This window comes from Sparus aurata, chromosome 23 (assembly GCF_900880675.1).
Source record: "Sparus aurata chromosome 23, fSpaAur1.1, whole genome shotgun sequence".
In the NCBI taxonomy this organism is placed as follows: Eukaryota; Metazoa; Chordata; class Actinopteri; order Spariformes; family Sparidae; genus Sparus; species Sparus aurata.
The window spans coordinates 20,979,290-20,998,367 of record NC_044209.1 but is presented as its reverse complement, the minus strand read 5'-3'; the positions used below and the strand labels follow the sequence as shown (position 1 = coordinate 20,998,367).

At 44.1% G+C, this 19,078-nt stretch overlaps 1 protein-coding gene across 8 annotated transcripts in view; it reads left to right on the top strand.

Moving 5' to 3' along the window:
• arhgap23a (Rho GTPase activating protein 23a) overlaps positions 1 to 19,078 on the top strand; it is a 73,748-nt gene that overhangs the window by 37,856 nt on the left and 16,814 nt on the right. For 6 of the 8 annotated variants that reach the window (XM_030407550.1, XM_030407556.1, XM_030407554.1 and 3 more), the window contains exons 2-7: positions 7,008 to 7,211; positions 11,444 to 11,468; positions 11,843 to 11,935; positions 12,591 to 12,669; positions 14,066 to 14,126; positions 15,792 to 17,421. In XM_030407550.1, the coding sequence (XP_030263410.1) occupies positions 7,008 to 7,211; positions 11,444 to 11,468; positions 11,843 to 11,935; positions 12,591 to 12,669; positions 14,066 to 14,126; positions 15,792 to 17,421 (2,092 nt within the window). Of the gene's footprint in view, positions 1 to 7,007; positions 7,212 to 11,443; positions 11,469 to 11,842; positions 11,936 to 12,590; positions 12,670 to 14,065; positions 14,127 to 15,077; positions 15,191 to 15,791; positions 17,422 to 19,078 lie in introns of those variants that run through there. The other 2 variants (XM_030407551.1, XM_030407557.1) reach the window with 2 other exon arrangements.

Sequence of the window (19,078 nt, the reverse complement as noted above, 5' to 3'; positions counted from 1 at the left end):
CAAAGCTGACCAAAACTGCTTAAAAAGTTTGATGACTGTGCCTTAAAAGAAGATTTGCTCACTGGTACTAGTACTGCACAAGCCTATGGTTTCAAGACACCAATTTGACGCAACAATACTCAATGTGACGGCGTCAGCTCATAGGACCATTAACTATTTAACTATTTTCACTTTTCTCTGTAATCCTGTGCAAAAGTGTGATACCCTCTCCTTGCTGGTCTATTAGGAGTTCGTCTGCAGCCGCTCCAAATCGGTTGAAACTGTCGTGAATCTCATTTACGTACCCGTTGTCATTGCATTGACCCGACTTATAGCTTCAATCTCTGGTGTTTCGCACTTTCCTATTCGAAACGCCTTCAGCTGTTTGTCTCCGCTCTGTCTTTGTCTCTGGCAGACACCATCTCATACTGATGATGTCAAGTTTCACTTCACACTGTGTCACTGATGCTTATCCAGATGCTGACATCATACAGTTCTTTTATCTCTACATCTAGTCAAGTCAGTTTTTTTTTTTTAGATCGCGTCAATTCAAAACAAATGTTATCTCATGACCAGTTGGAGCAGGTCTAGACCGTACTTTTCATTTAATATACTCACAGAGACCCAACATTTCTTGGCGAGAGTTGTGATAAAAGAGCTGCCGTTGGATCCAGAGTCTTTGATTCTTATTGTTGTCATGATTTTGTCTTTTCCAGTGTTGCATCTCTTAACTTAGAGCAGGAATGACGAGCTGAAAAATACCCTTGCAGTTTGTAAAAGACGTTTAAAAACCAAACATCAAGTCATGTTGAAAAGAATTTTTGTTATATAGAAAAACATGCTGGCATAAAGGGGATTTTTTTTGTTGTCAGTACAGTTCTTCTTTCCTGACATTTTCCATCAAGATCCATGAGGTAGAGTTAAAGAAAGTTCTGAATCTGTCCCTTTATCCAGAACCACACTAAAAGTGAATGGGGTCTTTTCTCGGCAGAGACCTATCCTACATCCAAGTTTCATGGAAATCCATTTGGTAGTTTTTGTGTATTCCTGCTTACAAACCAACCAAAAAATGCAAAAGAGCTCAAATAAACCATTGCCAGGATTACTGGTTGAATGGCTGTATGTCTGTATTATGTTACAAACTTGATTCTCCTTCCTGATTAAGGGCATAGAAAAGTTCCTGGTTGTTATAGGATGTAAATCTAATCTAACTTTCTTTGGTACTTTCCCGTCCTTCAAAACGCGTCACAGTGAAAAATCCCCGGCCACACATTTAAGCACGTCATACACAAGCTACATGTGTTTCTGCCCACTCAGAGCCACCGAGTCATCCTGTAAAAGTTATTCCGAAACTTGCAGCTCCTCCTGGGCTTGTTTTTTTTAAAACTAGCATCACAGGCATCACCTGCAGCGAGCCAGGTGTCGTTACATGAAAGAAAAGTACAATATGTTTTGCTGCTCGAGTAGAAAACCCTGTTTAACCGACATTGCATCATCACCTGTTGGCCTTGTTAAACAGTTGTGCTGAACTGGTTTTTGAGCACACATACTGACGGTACGTGCAAACACACTCACACGCACACATTCATGGCTCACAAAACGCCTTGTTATGCAAATCGCACAGGGATGTACAGGATTTGAACTTGTGTTTTGGATCCTCAGTTGTCGGGACGGTTGTGTTCTTTGGGTGGATATTTGTACACTCGTCATGCGTCTACTTCACAGGACATAGGATGCATTTAGACCTGCAGAGGTGGTGCAGCACGCCCTCCGTGTGGCCGGTGAGTTGGGGAAACCATCAGGGCAAGTTTGACTTTCGCCCGGTTCCCCCTTGGCAGCCCGGCTCAGGGCCGCGGCTGCAGACAGCCATCAGGATTAAAGGCTCGTCAGCATTTGTAACGTCCGTAAAGCTCCACTTTTCAAACAGGTTGCAGCTCTCAGCTGTTTAAAAGAGCATTATTGTTCTGCCCTGCTGGGGTGTTAGCAGGAGCCCGGCTCCCCGACAGTCGCTGCATTCCTACGTGCTGCTTTACCTCTGGATGGAGCGAGGAGAGGAGTGTGTGTGTTTGTGTGTGTTAACCAACATGTACGCTGTTACCGATGATTATAGCTGCAGCATGACTGTATCATCATGTCCTAGAAAAGCCTCTTACAACCAGAAAATCCACTTTTATCAGATTTTGTGAAAGATTATTACCTATTTTTAACATTTGTTTTTATTCTAACAAAGCTGATGGAGTGCAAAATGTTGGCACCGCCAGTTAACCCGTTTAAATCTTGGCAGTTTTTACCCCATTTTATGGTATCGACACTCCAAGCTTAGCTACACATAGCCTCGTATTGTTATTTCACCCTGGCTGTCATTTATCACGACTAATATCTGTATATGAATGGGTAGAAGAGTCTGTGTCACAATTTAGTGATGTTGGAAAGCCCCCAGAAAACTAATTTCCTGGATTTCTTTTTTTCCCATTTTGCTTTTGAGTGATGATATCAGCTCCTAACTATAGAGGACAGACACTGCCCAAACGAAAAACAACTAAAAAGATGATAATAATGGTATGATAAACTTTATTTATTTGGCACTTTTCTTAGCAAAGTTACAAAGTGCTTTACAAAAAGAAGACCAGACATGGCAGATAAAATGAAAGTAAAGGACCAGAGCAAGTATGATTTAAAAACAATAAAAGGCTTAAGATCAAATACAAAGATATGAAAAAAATTGACAAACAGGTAACTAAATCCAAATCATACATTATATTCATTTTTTATTTACATATTTATATACTTTATCCACCTAGAAATATCACTTTATGTCACATTTAATAAATTAATTCATGCCAACATTGATTTTTTGAATATTACTTTGGTGCATTTATTGGCAAGTGAATCTATTTATTGAGCCATATATTTATTTTGATCTTGGCAGTTTCAAACCTCAGTACCCATCATGCCTTGGGTGATGGAAACCAAAAGTGTAATTCTGATATACAGATATCAGTCAGGTGGATTAACATCTTAATATGATCAAAAGTAACATGGAACACCTTCTTTTTTATAACATTTCTAAGCAGATTTCTGGACATTCACCTACAGTGGACGGTCTTTACTTCCATCTTATCTGACATCACTGGAAAGAGCAAGTTTCCCTGGCTTCACTACTGTGTGTATGACGAATTGAGTTCACAGGGTTAGATATCTGCAGACAGCCTCTGCTTTCCTCACACCACTCGCATTCTGTCTTTTCAGTCATGCATCTTAATGATCCGCCTTCTAATTGAAATCAGGCGGGTAGACATCCACAGGGAAGCGCCCGCTGCTGTGCGTGTTGTCACCACTAAACACCTCCTCAAAGCAGGAAGCTGTCTTGTGGCACAACGAGCTGCCTGACACGTTCAAAAACAGTTGTTTCAAGTGCGGCTTTCCTTGTGTGTGCTTTAATAACATCATCCTCGGGTGGTAATGAGATCCCCCAAGGCACTGTATTATCTGACGGGCACTCGGAGTTTATTTATTACCGTAATTGGCTTCAACAGGTGAGAACATGTCTGGATATCAGTGCTAACAGGATAGATTTCCAGTAGGAGTGGAGGAAATGTCTTCTTTTTCGAGCGAGGTTTCCCTTGTCTGTGCCCTGAGCCTGCATAGGAAGTCAAGTTTAGACTGAAACCGCAGAAAAAATTTTCCAAGTGCCTTGTTGGTTAAGTGTCCGACTGCCTGGAGAGTCCAGAGCGTGTCAGCAAGTTTGGATTTCGGGTGAAAACTGAGCTGTAGAAGACAAACTGGCGGTGTCAAGGCGACGAGGGTACGCAATAGGATTTATTTAAGGCTCCAGGGGGGGGAAAGGTCGACTGTACACTCTGCAGAATAGATGCACATCCCACAGAGTCCACAGCAGCCGAGTGGGAAACAGTGCTGGCTCAGAGACCCAGTCAGACCCTGTGTGTTTTGGGTAATCACAGGGTTTGGTATTCCCAGCGCCGGGAGGGGCCATGTGGTCGAAACCGGCGTGCTGGAGCCTGTCCCTCGCTGGGGCCCGATACTCCTCCTCCTACTCGTCTTCTACGTCCTCCTCATCCTTCTCCTCTCTGTGCTCCCTCGCCTCCTTTGCCAGTTCCAGTCTGTGTTTCAACATGTCCGAGCCAAAACCGCTCCCTCTGAGGAATTCACTCCGGCTCTTCCTCCTTTCATTTCCTCTTTTTTGTCTCCTTGTGGCCGTCTCCTTTTCTTTATCATTTTTTATTTGACACCCCAAACACGCCCCCGTCGTCACGCACTTCTTTATGTTGCTCTCATGTCACACAAAGGGCCTCACTGCTCGCCTTTTTGAGAAAATAGCAGGTGTTGCTTTACTTTGTTGAGACTGCCAGACTAAAGATCTGTAAAATATACACTTCAAACTTCAGAGGAGGCTTTGTGGTGCTTTGGAGTGGAAGACAACATCCACTTTTTCCAAAAATAGGTTCTGCAACTACTGTTCATTTTCAGTTTGGATTCATATGATGATTATTTTCTTGGTTAACTGTGTGGTTGTTTGGACTAAAAAATGTCAGAAAAATGGCCAAGATGATGTATTCAGTGTCCTGATATTCAGTTTATCATCGTAGAGGAGTAGAGAAAGCATAAAATAGTCTAATTTCGGAAACAGGAATCAGAGAATTTTGACATTATTAAAGACCTTTCTTAAGAAATTATTCAAATTGATTAACTGATTGGCATTGATGATGATTAATTTAATAGATGACAAATAATCAATTAATTAATCTCTATGCAAATATGTATCTGCCAACTTGAAAGACATTTCATAAAGATATCTAAATGTGTGTTTTTCCTTTCCTGCTCCTTGAATGTAACATAAACGCATAGGGACAAAATATGGGTTGATTTCCGGATTTCCATGACACGAAAGCCTGCTTTGAAATAGGAAGAAGAGGTGGAAGGGAGGCGAGGTGAGCAAAGGAAACTGGAAGGAAGGAAAAAGAGGAGTGAACGAGTGGGAAGTACCTCCATGATGGAGCGAGAGAGAGAGATCTCTGAGCGGGTTTTTATTTATAGGAGCGTCTACCACACTACCGCACTTCCTGCCTCCGGCCTGCCGCTTCCTGTTGTTGTGTGGCCTGCGAGGTCAAAGTGTGTGTGTGTGTGTGTCTGTGTGTGTGTGTCTGTGTGTGTTTGTTATGTATCAGTGTGTGCTTGTGTGCAAAAAGGGGGACAGGAAGTGAAACATAGGGTGCCCATTTTGGGGGTGGTTGCAGCTCGTCGTCTAGACATGTTCACCTCTGGGCCACTGACATTAAAACACACAAACATTCTCACACTTCAGACAGTCGAAGGAACCTAAAGAAATAAAGAAAGGTTTAGGGGTTTGGCCCTGTGGTCAGCTTACCCACTGCACTGCTGAAAAATCCATGAATCAGCTGGACTGGTATCTTTTAAGGGCATGTTTACCGATTGTGTGCACCCAGTTTGGTTTGACTGGTCACTGTAAACACTGTAAACATAGTTGTCTGTCAGTGCACTCAGCTGTAGCTGCTGGTGGTGATTTGTAGCTTGCACTAAATCAGAGACCAGATATTGACCAGATTTATCTTCTGATTATCATCAAGTAACTGTATTGACTCATACCAAACCTTTTTTCTTTTGGGCTGTTGACAGATAACAGATATAGATAACAGACGGTACTATGTGGGAGCAGAGATGAGTACATCATGATTTAAGAACCTTGATTGAACTGTGCAGCTGCCAGTTTTGTTTGCGAGCCTGAAAGTTACAGTACTGAAAGTGTCACAGTACAAAAACAAAAACGTAAAGTGGCAAATAATATGTATTTATGATTTAATCTGCCAAATTAGTCATTGTCCAAAACTCAGAAAACAAAGAAAACAAAGACAGGCAACAAATATTTACAATTGAGAAGCTAAAACAAGTTATTTCTTTTGAATTTTTTGCTATCGAACAATTAATGGATTTTCAGAGTTGATGCAGATTTACTTTTTTGTCGGATGTCTAACAGAAAAATTGACTACTTTTTTCAGCTCTGCATTTAAAAAAACATAAATAGATGAGGAATGGGAAAGGTTTTCCAAAGTTTTCATACTTTATTTTCCAGAATTTCAGTAGTACATTCCTGTCATGCATTGCACTGTAGAACAGTAGTGTCTTATGATTGCACATTTAAAGCTTAATTGAGTTTAATTGACATGCTGATACCTACAAATGTATTAATCTATCTAACCTAAACATACTGTATGTATAGTGCATGCTAAAGCGTTAGCACACCAAGTGATTGATCGTCTGGGTTGGGACAAGACATTGATGATTGCAGTGTTCGAGCTGTCTCTCAAATTTATGATCTGCTCCTTAAGGAGTTCAGTGGGTTCAGTTTAACTGAGAAACGTTTGATAGTGAACACAAAGCGCAAAATAACCAAACCTCAGCAGCCTCCATCTCTGAGCTGAGGATCTCCCTCCTCGTTGCTCCCGCCTGTTTGGTCAGGTGATGGTGTTTGACTGACAGATGTGGGTCGTCGGGGCAGCATGAGGGTGATAGTTCTCACGTGTGTCTGTCAGCTGAGCTGGCTGGGCTTATTTACTCGGCCTCAGGAATGAGACATTTAGAGAGCGGGTGAAAATCTGCCTTTATTCTCCACTCAGAGTCCAGATTCCCTCTGGACATTCTCTCCCTGTGATAAGACCAAGGTCGGTGTGTTCAGAACTGGGTGAAGTCCCACGTTCCCCACTCAGTGCTGTCTAGACGGGGCCCTTCCTGATAGTGGACCCCCCAGGTGTGTTTATGGGCTATTGTTCTGAGAGTGGTGGCATTCAAGACTCCACGGGAACGCTGCTAATGTAATACCCAGCAGCAGAGTCCAGGGAATCATAAAGTGTGTTGCATCTGGAAAACTGGACCATTTCTCAAGTTGTGGTGCTACTTTTGAGAAAATACAGCAGACTCTCATGAAGAAAAAGATGGAAAAAAATATGCATAATCCTTCCTGAATCTCACCAAATTTCTGTCCGTGTCCGCAGGCTAAGGGGCGGAGGGATGGTCTCTCCTCAGCTGGTGACAACCCTCGGCCGCCGATGGCGACCCGGCCGGGAAGAGAGGGGGTCGGCGTGGGCTGGAAGGGTCCCCGGACGCTGGTTCTCCAAAAGAACTCCCAGGGTTTCGGCTTCACGCTACGCCACTTCATCGTTTACCCTCCAGAGTCCGCCCTACACACAAACCTCAAGGTGAGAATCGAGTTTCAAGGTGTCGAATTATGTAAAATATATTCGGTTTTATGGTGTGAGTCTTTTTCAACTGCTATGTTTTTATACTCCAAATCCTCTCCATTTCACACTAGCTGGCATCGAGGGTTTTCAAAAGCCTTATGTTTAACTTGCTGAACCCCGGACAGAGCCAATTTGTGCTGGGAGATAAAGCCCATCATACTGAAGTCGAGGGGTCAGCGAGGTTGAGCCGAGCGAAATAAACTCACAGACAACAGGAGAAAAGAAGCTTAGGTGATTTGACAATGCACAAACCAAGCCTATTAAAGCAGGGATCAATTAGATTTAAGAGAGATTGTTGAGAAGAAAAGATAAAGAAAACTGTGAATTGTTTTTCAATGTCTTGTCACAGGCCTTGGTGAATTCAAGATTGTTTTGGTGTGTGTGAGTGGTTATTTAGCTCTTTGAGGTGTGGGGGCAAACGGCTCCAGATGTGAAATTGAGGGATGTGGAGGCAGGGGTGGGGTGAGCCAGCTGAAACAAGGCCTCTATTATTATTCCACCACCCCACCATCCAGCAGCTGCAGATAGGAGCGCAGATTGAATGAGATCTGTTGTCTTAGCTTGGTACCACTCTCTGGCAGTCAGGCCGTACCAGCCCGGCTCAGAACAATAAGCCCACTGCTGGCCTTTGGCCCCGGTTCTGTCCTTGTCTCCTCTGCCTCGAGGGGTCACATGGTGTTTTTGGGACAATCAGACCCACAGAATGGAGGGCCTGGGTAGAAGTCTCCCAAATTACCCTCATAGTGTCCAATTATCAGCGGCCTAAAGGGTGCATGACCCAATTGAGCGCTCATTTCATGGTGTCTGTGTGTCCTGAAAGTCTTTAAGAGTCTTCAATTATATTATGTAAAACATTAATTCATCCATTCCACCTTAATTTGTACTCATTAAGGGGTAACCCTCATTTATAATGATATCGAGGTAATTACAAAAACAACAACAAAGACATATACTAACAAAGAAAAGGCAATACCACAAATAGCTCATGAAAAGCCATTAAAACTTTATGATATGGGAAGATAATTTGATTGAAATGAAATTGAAATTCATATATAATACTGTTTTTACGATCAAACAAATTATTGCTATAATTGTGCAGCCTTACTAATAGATACCCTACCTGTATATTGAACTGGGATTGAGAAGGTGCTTGCACAGGTATTTGTAGGTAACAATTATGAATCCACTAAATGGGAGTCATCTCACAAGCATTGTTTCACTAATGATAAACAAAAGCTTCTGCAGAGAAAAGGTTTTTATCTGATTATGAGAAATGTGGGGCGCCGTGTAGCTCAGTTGGTAGAGCGCGCAACCCATGTGCTGAGGCTCTACAGCGGACCTGGGTTCGACTCCCGGCCTGGGCCCCTTTGCTGCGTGTCACTCCCCCTCTCTCTTTCCCTGTTTCCTGTCATATCTTCAGCTGTACTATCAATAAAGCCATAAAAGGCCAAAAAAAAAAAGAAATGTAGTTTCTGCACATTTACACTGCACATGAAGCTACGACAGAACTGTCGCTTTGACTGTCTACTGTCAGTTTGTAGCACCAACGAGCAAAGTCATTAACAAACATTTACATTTTCTTCATGCATCTTCCAAGAAACCAGATTAAAAGTTTTATGATGTGGACCAAGTGTTCACAGTCACCACACATTATTATTGTCTGTATGATCATATGAAGAACTGTGGAGGGGGGTCAACACCTGCAGAGGGTGTTGACCCCCCTCCACAGTTCTTCATATGATGTGTACAGTATTTGACCCGGCTGCAGACTCTCGCCTGCCCTCTTCTCACTGCCTCCTCCTCAGTCCTGGATATTTTCAGACAGGGGCTGGTCACTTATTGAGTGTCCCCAGCTCGGAGCTCTATTCTGGGGGCGGCAGCTCTCCTTTCTCTGCCTCTAAACCCCCCACCATTGTCTGCACAGCCAGGAATGAGCCCACTCAGCGCAGCATAAAGCCAGGCAGCAGTCAGCCCACCGTGCCCCTAAACCCAAACTGTCCACTCAGCTTAGTATATGTGTGTGTGTGTGTGTGTGTGTGTGTGTGTGTGTGTGTGTGTGTGTGTGTATGTATGTGTGTGTGTGCGCACGATTGTGTGTGGACATGATCGGACAACCTGCAGCTATCAAATCTCACACCACCATCCTCCCTGCTGATAGCTGTGTGTGTGTGTGTGTGTGTGTGTGTGTGTGTGTGTGTGTGTGTGTGTGTGTGTGCGCGCGCGTGTGTGTGTGTGTGTGTGTGTGTGTGTGTGTGTGTTTGCTTCACATGACATCATGACTATCTGACGGACTGTCAAACCTGAAAGTCATCAGCTCTGCTGGAGCTGCACTTCAACATTTTCATACGAGAAAAAGCTCATAAAAACACAAACAGGTCTGTCTGTGGAGGTTTGGCTCGAGCCACCTGTAAACACTCACCGCAGGATGAAATGACAGAGGGGATACTTATAACTTCTCCTGTGGTCTGGAGTTGGTGGAGATGTAGAGATTAACCAGAGTAAATTTACAACTCTGCTCATGTCAGGGTTGAAACTTGAGCCAAACTCTGGTTTTCTTGGCAAAAAAAGTGTAACCTGTATTATGTTAAAGCTTCAAATCTTAAAACCTGGAGCATGAACATTTCTACCTGTGACAAGAAGTACCCAAAAAATGTAAGTCACCTATATGAAAAGTACTTCAATTGGAAGTTTTGATATTAAATGTAGTTATGTGTCAGGAGTATGACACATGTATTAAGATCTAGGATCCCCATTAAACTGCACTCACTCATAGATGCCAGCCACCTAAATACACCTGATTTAGTTTTTTTCTTCAAGATTCACGTATTGACAAAATGGGGGAAAAACGCCCTCTCTCGCAATATTAAAGAAAGTGAGAAGAAATTCCCAGATTATCCAGATCTGCACCAATATTTAATTGGGTAGTTTTGGGGGGGGCTAAGACCTGTTCTGTCCAAATCTAGTGGAACTCTGTTAAGTAGTTTTTGTGTAATCCTGCTGACAACCCAACAAACAAAAAAAACAAGCGACACAGGTGAAAACATACACTCCTCCTCTGATGCTGCACGAATCTGCAACTAACTAGTAAGTAAAGTTATCAAATAAATGTAGCTGAAAGTTAAGAACAATATTTCCCTCTAAATTGTCGGGAAGTAGAACATGGAATTACTAAGGTAAAGTAAAGGCACCTCAAAATTGTAACTGAGGACAGTACTTGGGACTTGGCCTGGGGACCATACAGTGGTTAGTTCAAGCCCCCCTTGGGCCAGTCAGGTGTGCCGAACCCCTGCTCAGGGAACTCGCTCTGACACCTCTTCATACATTAATGCATGTGTATAGATCCTCTTTGTGCATATTTATGTATTTCGGGCCTGTGAAAGAATTTGCTTGAAAACAAGTGTGTCTTCTACCACTGCTGTAAAGTAAAAACCATCAGTACAGCATCATGTGTGAGGGGTTGTGTCCCACAAGATGTTTGTAAACCCTGAATCAGCACTGGGTGATACTCTATTAAAAGTCCCTGTTTTTCCAGTTGCTGAACGGCCTCAACTGTTTTCCAGTTTAATGAGAGAATGAGTAAGACAGAGCATCTTATTATCGGTCCCAGAACTTTCTCAGGTGGTGCAGCCAATGTTCTTTGTCCTCTTTCTTCCCAGAAATCTGAGCGTCAAAATTGGCAAACAAATAACTTCTGTTAGTTGTTGTTGTTTTTTTCAATAGAGAAAAAAAGGTTGGAGAAGAGTGTTTCCTGGACTCAATTTAAAGTTGTTGCAGGTGCCCTTTTAGACAGGGACAGTGTAGGCAGGAAAAATCCCAAGAAAACTTCAGGGCGCTGTCTTTTTATGCAGTTTAAGTGCCTTTGTTGTCGTGGCATGGTCATGTGAGACCTGCAAACAACGTCAGACATGTTTTTGTCATCACGGTTTCGTCAGTGAGTGAAAAAATAAAACCTTTCATTTCTTTTATAGTTTGGAGACCATCTTCTAGGTTTTATTGCTGCTGCTGTAAAAATTGTTTGTGTCTCACTGTCAGATCTCCATCATCTATCAACTAAAGACCCACTGCTTAACAGTTCCCTTAATTATTAACATGATAATGTTTTAATTGTATCTGCTGCCGTTATTATCTAGTGTGTTTTGTTTGGACTAAACTAATTGTTTTCTATAAATATTTGTTTGTTTTCTTTGCAGGATGAGGAGAACGGTAACGGAAAGGGTGAGTGTTCTCCATCTCTTTGCTCTGCCTTCTCATCAGGCAACAAATTTAAACCTTTATGGTGGGATAACCGATGATGTAATGAGCTTGGACCTCCCGTTGCCTCTGCAGCCTTTCTGCACCCCCTACAGGACACTATGCTGCACTGCACCTAAAGCAGTTTAGTGCACTCAAACATATGTGAACTATGATAAACAGTAAATGTTGAGTATTAATTGATTTCACAGGCCGGGACAGTCATAGACACAAGTCTTTAAAAGATGTCAAGACACCTGTGTTAACCCAAAGCTTTATTTGATTTATTTTGAATATGAAGTGTTTATAATTCAATCCTAAGTCATTGCATTTCTTCTTCTTCGTCTTTTGTCCCTCAGGGTACCAGAAAGGTCGAATGGAGCCGATGGACACCATATTTGTGAAGAGCGTCAGAGAAAAGGGTCCGGCCCACCAGGCGGGCTTGTGCACAGGTAAAGGGAACATATGGTGCCGGAGCATGAATGTCCTGATTTGCATTGGAAATCTGTTGGGGAGCGCTCCGGTCACGTGCCGCTGCCGACACGAGCGGATGCACAATGAAATGAAAGATTCAGAGATGGGCGAACAGCCAGGAGTAAAAAGTCTCTCTCATTAGCACAGGCCTAGATTATATGGAGAATTTATTTTGGCCTCACTAGAGATGAAGTTGTTGTTTTTGAACTTCTTTGGGTGATTTAACACCAACACCAGTATGACAACTCAAACTCTCAAGTGCATTTGAATGTGACAGAGCTGCTGAAGTGGTCCTGTTGTGTCTCGTCGCCTCAGAGAGGCAGCAGATCAAACCAGTGTGCATGCTTTAATACAAGCTGTCACGTACAGAAAGTCACATGCATGAACATATGCAAACACTCTCTGTGAGCGCTTTGTATGTGTTTCAGCTTGCATGAATACATAAAAACTTTCTGTCCTGTCTTTCCGGGAGCTTCAGTTCACAAAATGCAAAACTGGGCTGGCAAAAATTCAGTGTTCACCTGAGGAGAAAATACTCAGATTTCAAGGATACTTTAATTTGATCAGTGTTTGCATTTTCCAAACATATCTCATTACCTGAATCTAATATAAAAATATGTCTGTGTTTTGCAGGGGATCGGCTGGTGAAAGTGAACGGAGAGAGCGTTTTAGGAAAGACGTACTCGCAGGTGATCGCCCTCATCCAGAACAGGTAAGACATCCTGCCTGCCTGTCAGCACTTTGAGCCTTCAGTCAGTTGATTTAGTGAAACATATGTTTGCCTTTTCTTTGCAGGCTTGCCATTTAGATGACAAACATCTAGTCAGTACTGTTAGTTTTCCCTGGTTCTGAAAAAGAATAGCCTGAAGCGGTGGCCTCTACACGCTCACATGTTCTACACGGTCCCTAAGTCGGATAATATGGCTCCACAGAGTGGAAAAAGCGACACTGGACTGGGTTTTAAATCTCACAAAAGAAACTATTGTTTTTCTGTCCAAATGCTAAAGTTAGACTCTGAAACCTCAGACTCTGACCTTCTGTTAGACCCCAATATACCCAGGGAGGTCGGAGCTCAGGGAGGTTAGAGGTGTGACTCTGACTTTTTCTCTCTGGATGGAAATTCAGATTCCTTAACTTAGGACTGGGCAATATATTGATATTAATGTCATTATCATGATATGAGACTATTTATCGTCTTAGATTTTTGATATTGTTATATCTTGCCATGACAAGTGTTGTGTTTTCATGGTTTGAAAGGCTCCATTACAGTAAAGTAATGTGTTTCTCTGAATTTATTTGACTGTTCTACTTGTTCTAAAACTATATCCACATTGCTTATGATTATTTATCAAAACTCACTTTGTCTTAAATGTGTTTGTAAATGCATCAATATTCATCCCTTCAATATTGTTGCAATATCTAAATATCGCGTTCTTTGGTAAAAAAAAATATTGTGATTTGATTTTGTAAACTGACTGGAATCTTATCTAATTTGATTCTGAAACTCAAACGATCTAAAAACACAGACATTTGGGCTTTTTCTTTTCTGCAAAACATGCAATCTACAAATTCAGCCAGCAGAAATGTTACAGCAGGGCTAAAAACCTCATCTTCACAAAGATGTTTGTCTTGTTATGTTGTTTTCCAGTGGGCTCATATGATACAGCGAACGCTGTCACGCTTAAAACGTCTGTAGCTAAATATAAATGACAGCAGAAGCAATTGTATGGTGACACTGACCATTAAAGTTATTTTGATGCTGACCGAGTGCATCTCGACAACACCTGATCCCCTTAATGAAGTCAGTGAAGTCTAATACAGATTGGGCAGATTGAATCTAAGGCTGCTGTTGAAGCTGTTGTTGTTTTAGTCATGTGAAACCTTTTAATCCTATAAATCAGGATAAATATCTCAGATCAATACAGAATATCTTGAGAGATGTTTCTTCTATTTTTGTGTCTCACACCCTGTATGGAGCAGTAGGTCAGGATATTGAATAAGAACTCAATAGAAGAAGCCTTTTTTCTCCTTGCCCAATTTGTTTTTCACTTCTTTTTCTTTATACTTCCTGTCCTCCCCTCTTCCTTTCCCCCGTATATGTCCTGCAGTGAGAGTGTGTTGGAGCTCTCCATTATGCCAAAAGATGAAGACGTGCTGCAGTTGGTAAGTGTGAGTGTGATTAAACATTTTATTCTGGGTTTACCAAACACTTCCTTATGCTTTTATTATATCTAAATTGTTAATGTTAAGGTATATTGTCACTTTTTCAGCTGTTATATTAACTCTGATCTTGTGTTTTGATCACGATTATTGAATGCTTGCTATTTTTCGACACCAGGAAACAAGAAACAAATATTAATATTAGATTTTTGGTTTACACAAGTGTCATCTTGAAGTCGATATCTGAAGTAGAGAGTGTTCCTAACCTTGAGAACATAATGGTTCAAATTAAAAACGTCCCATACTTTAGAAACTTGGAAAGAATCGGAATATTTTGCAGTCCTTGTTTGCAGAGTTGAACCTAGATTCACCCTGTCATTGTCTAAGAATGTCAAGATTTTCTTAGAATGGCTGCAGAGTGACTCAGACTCACACTGCTCTGTGTTTAGATTACAACACGCATTCATTAAAAAGCTGCTGGTATCCTGACTGTCGACGCTTACGTTTTGAAAAAAAACAAAAAAAACAAAACAGCTCCGTGCTCGTTCACACACCCATGTACCGTACAGCACATTTTTTTCGCTCCACAGGTTGCTCCACGCTCGCTCACATGATCAGACATGCATCATAACTCGTCCCTCCCATTAACCTGGAGCAACATGGCAGCACAGAAAACCATGTCGCCGGATTTAGGCGATCCTCCACACAGAAACGTCAGTGTTTCGGCCCAAATGAATGGGTTCTAATTTTAAATGCACTGCCATGTTTAAGCATTTTAAACCCACTTCTCTGTCCTCGCACTCCTCCCCTCGCTGCCATGCCTGTATCTGCTGCATTCCTCGCATGACATCACCAGAGCTGCGCCTCCTTCCACACTCCCACAGGGTGGAGTAATAGGCAGAGAATGAGGGAGAGGGAGGAGAGAGGGAGTTTGGAAGGAGCCGAGAGAGGAGACAACAAGGAGACCAACAGATAGAAAACTCACGAAAAAAGTATTAGAAATAAAGACTGGAAGGGTTGTTTCTGTGAGAAGGAGGGTTTAAAATCTGAAGAACGGCAGGAGAGGAGAGTCGGTGAGGATAAGTGTTGTGTTCTTCCTCTCTGTGTCTGTTTGTGGTGGCTACAAGCTTAACATGCTGGCAGAGCAAAGGTTTGGACTCTGAAACCCTGAAAAACTTGTCTAACTGTGCGACTTAATCATTAGAGTGGAAAAAGCAATTTGCTAGCAGGTGTGTTTTTGTGCCTCTGGTGATATGAAGTCGAATTCAATCGACTTCAGTCGAAGCTTGGGGTGTTGCTTTGAATGTGACTTATTGTTAAAGAAAATCGGTTAATTTGTGTTCATATCCAACAATATTAGCGAGGACATATGTGCAGCTGGTGTCTGTGCAGCGAGTGTTGTGGCTTTAGCTCACTCCAGTTCATGCTAGCTAGCGTGTGTTTGTGTTGCGAGTCGAGGCCCTGGGGACAAACTGTGGTGAAGGGGTTGAGCTTAGAGATTGATCCACTTTAGGGCTTGTTGTGTAATGTACAGAGGCATGAAGTTGGCTTATAGAGTTATGGTCGTACTCTTTGTTGCTGTCAGACTTGTTTACAGTGAGAGCACATTTTGATTTAAAACGTCACACACCTCCTTTCTGTCATGTCTTATCTCTCCTCTCCTCCATTCCCCAGGCATATTCCCAGGATGCCTACCTGACAGGCAACGAACCCTACTCAGGGGGAGCTCAGCACCTCCCGCCACCACCTCCCCTCTGCTATCCACGCTCCAAGACCACCCCCCCTGCTGGAGCCCCTCTGTCTGCCCCTATGGGCCAGAACCAGCTGGATAACTGGAGTCGCTGGCCAGGCTCTTCTAGCCCATCTTCACCTCTGGATAACCGCTCGGCTGTGGGCAGCCCCGCCAGCTGGCAGGAAGGGCGTTCAGGGGAGCCAGGCGGTGTGGGTCACAGCAGCCCAGCCCACCGCACAGAGGAGATCCAGTACGGTATGACCAGCCAGCAGCCTCAGGGGCAGACCAGGGGGCGCTCCTACTCTTCATCTTCCTCATCAGGAGGCCTTCTTTCCAGCCCGCTGCAAGTCCACTACCCTAATCACCACGGAGCCGGATCCTCGCAGGCTCAGCCGCGCAAGTCCAGCTCAGCCTGGACCAGCCCCCCTCTCCCCCAGCTCAGCCAAGGCCGCAATGAGCGCTGCCAGCAGGCCCTGTCTGACTGGTACTACAACCAGATGCCTGAGCGCCCAGAACGCAGCATGCAGACTCGCCACCGCAGCTACTCTCAGGATCGGCTCAGTGAAAGCAGAAGGCAGCAGCAGCGGACAGGTGCCTGGCCGCACAGCGCCTCCCAGGACACTCTGCTGTTACTACAGCAGTCAGGACCAGGACCTCATGGAGAGCCCTACTGGTCCTACGGAGACTGGGAAGGGGGTCCAGGTAGGGGCCAACCAGCTTCTAATTATACCCGAACACGCTCTGAAAACCTGCTGGCCCAGTACGATCGCCACGGCCGCTCGTTAGAGATGCTGGACCGAGCAGCAGCTGGACTTGTCTCACCTCGGTTTGAGAGGCCTTCGTGGCACCAGCAGGCTCCCCAGCCGCCCCCCAGGACTGACGCCTACCCAAGGCAGGGGAGCCATTATGGTGCAGCACAGGCTCCTCCAATGTCCCGACCGTCACATTCTAAACACCACCCGCAGACTCACACCCAGGCCCACTCCCAGCCTCAGCCCCAGCAGCCTGCCCCCCAAAACAGACGGCTTCCTCCCGGGCAGAGCATGGACGACCAGCCAGTCGGCTATCGCAGCTACAGCCCCTCTTTTTACCGCAAGACGGGCCGCATCATGCAGCAAGCCCACTCTTTCAGGGACCCTTCGTACTCTGGCCCCCACATGAACTGGAACCCAACACCTAAAAGCCCCCCAGAGGGCACAACAGCACCCCTTACCGCCTCTACTTCATCCCCTCTTGCCTCTGCCTCTCCCGAATCCCAGGACAGAGCGTACAGGCCGACGAACCACGAGAGGGAACAAGGGTCAGTGGAGGGGCAAGCAGAGGTGGTGGCACAAACGCAGGAAGTGGTGATGCGGCAAAAACCTCCCACTGGACGGAGGAACGCGTACGGTATGCGTCACCCCCACTACGCGCTGCCCATGGACGGGCTAGAACCCTCTTTGTTTTCACCAGATCCCCCAGACTCAGCCCCTGCCCCCGGTTCCACAGGAGATGTAGCCCCACGCAAACCAAACGGCAACCTTGCCCCCCTCCCCATCGAGGATGACTCGCTGGCCTCCATCCCCTTCATAGGTAAGCGAGGGATGTTTGAGCTTCATCCCGATGCCTTAATCCCCAAAAAAAGCCTCCTTCTGACCTTGAGATTTCATCGCTTTCGTTCTAATTCTAATCTTCATTGAATGTTTATTGAATGTTAGTGAAAGCTTAACTGAGAGGAAATGCAGAGCTGAAATTCAGACAAAATTATGAGTTTGGGGGAGTGTGTGTGTTTTCTTAATTTCCTTCTTGTCTGTCTGTACAAGCTCCAGGCTCTTTTCAGTTTCCATTGTCTCATTGAGATGCTACTGTTGTTGTGGGTGCACGTGTGTGTTTGTCTGTGTGTGTTGGGTAATACTGGCACTTCCCACTGTCTTACAGACAGTATTAGTAGATTTGTTGAATCATATGTGATGGGAATTCACAAGTCCTGCCCCTGGTCTCTAAGGTCACCTCAACATGCTGAGGAAATGAGGCAGTGTCTTGACTTCAGGGGTGTGTGTGTGTGTGTGTGTGTGTGTAGTGGTGCTAGATATTACCATCATTCCTGTAACAGGTCGGCTGTCATCTTCCTCATTCATGGTCCCCAAAGGATGAATTCAAATGACTACGATTTTTGATGGAATTTGACTCCCTGCACCACAACAAGAGATAAAGCAAGTGGTGTCTGTGTTGCCTTTGATAAAACAAAACTGATACCATCTCCATCCACCTCAGATGATACCAATAAGCAAATGTTAGCATGCAATCATGCTAAACTAAAGCTGGTGAACACTGTGAACGTTATACCTGCTAAAAACCAGCATGTTAGCGTTGTCATTGTGAATATTTTGGCACGCTAGCATTAGCATTTGATTTAAATTACCAGTGTGCAGTGTAGTGTAGCTTGGCTGTAATCTCTGAGCCTTGTTACATCTTAACCATTGGGGAAAAGGTGTATTCATGTCAATTGTATTCATTTGTTTATTTATTTATTTATTTATTTAAAAGGCTTCCTTTAGCCCCGGGATGACCACAGGAGATGTTCCACTTAAATGGCTTCTAACAAAATCACCTAAATCTGACACATAAATAATCTGTAACAGCTTTTGTACATGCAGGAGATGCAGTTCTGTGTCTCTGTGAGGTTGTTTACACGAGTATGTACAGTTATGGCCTACATATGTTGGTGTCAGTGGGAGGCTACTGTGGTCTTGTTCCGGCTTGTTCCCTGCTCAGAAAAGGCTCCAAGAGAAGGGGCTCTGCTGGCTTCATATTGGCTTACATCACTTGGGCAGCCATTAAGTCAAACCATACGCAAATGAAGTGAGTCGGTACGACGAGCCATCAGCCTGTCACAGCCTGAAGAAAACCGCCGCTGCTTACCCTAATGCTGAATAGATTCAAATCAGCTGACTTGGAAGCCTCTGACCCAACATGGAATGGCCGCCGATACTTGAGCCAAGCCACGCTCGGCCAGAGAAAGTCATTTTAAGGGAGAAAATCCAGCGGATCAGCAAAACCATGAGGCATCTCTGTGCCTCTGCCTCAGTCTGTCGGAGCACATTCTTGCCTCGTTCCTTCAGAAAGCAGGCAGGCAGAGCTGCAGGCTGGGACACGTTTAAAGGCCATAAACAGAAACTGGGCTAGTTTCTCCCCATAGACAAGAACTAGCTCCTCTCTTCTCTCTCTGTCCCCATCTCTTTATCTCTCT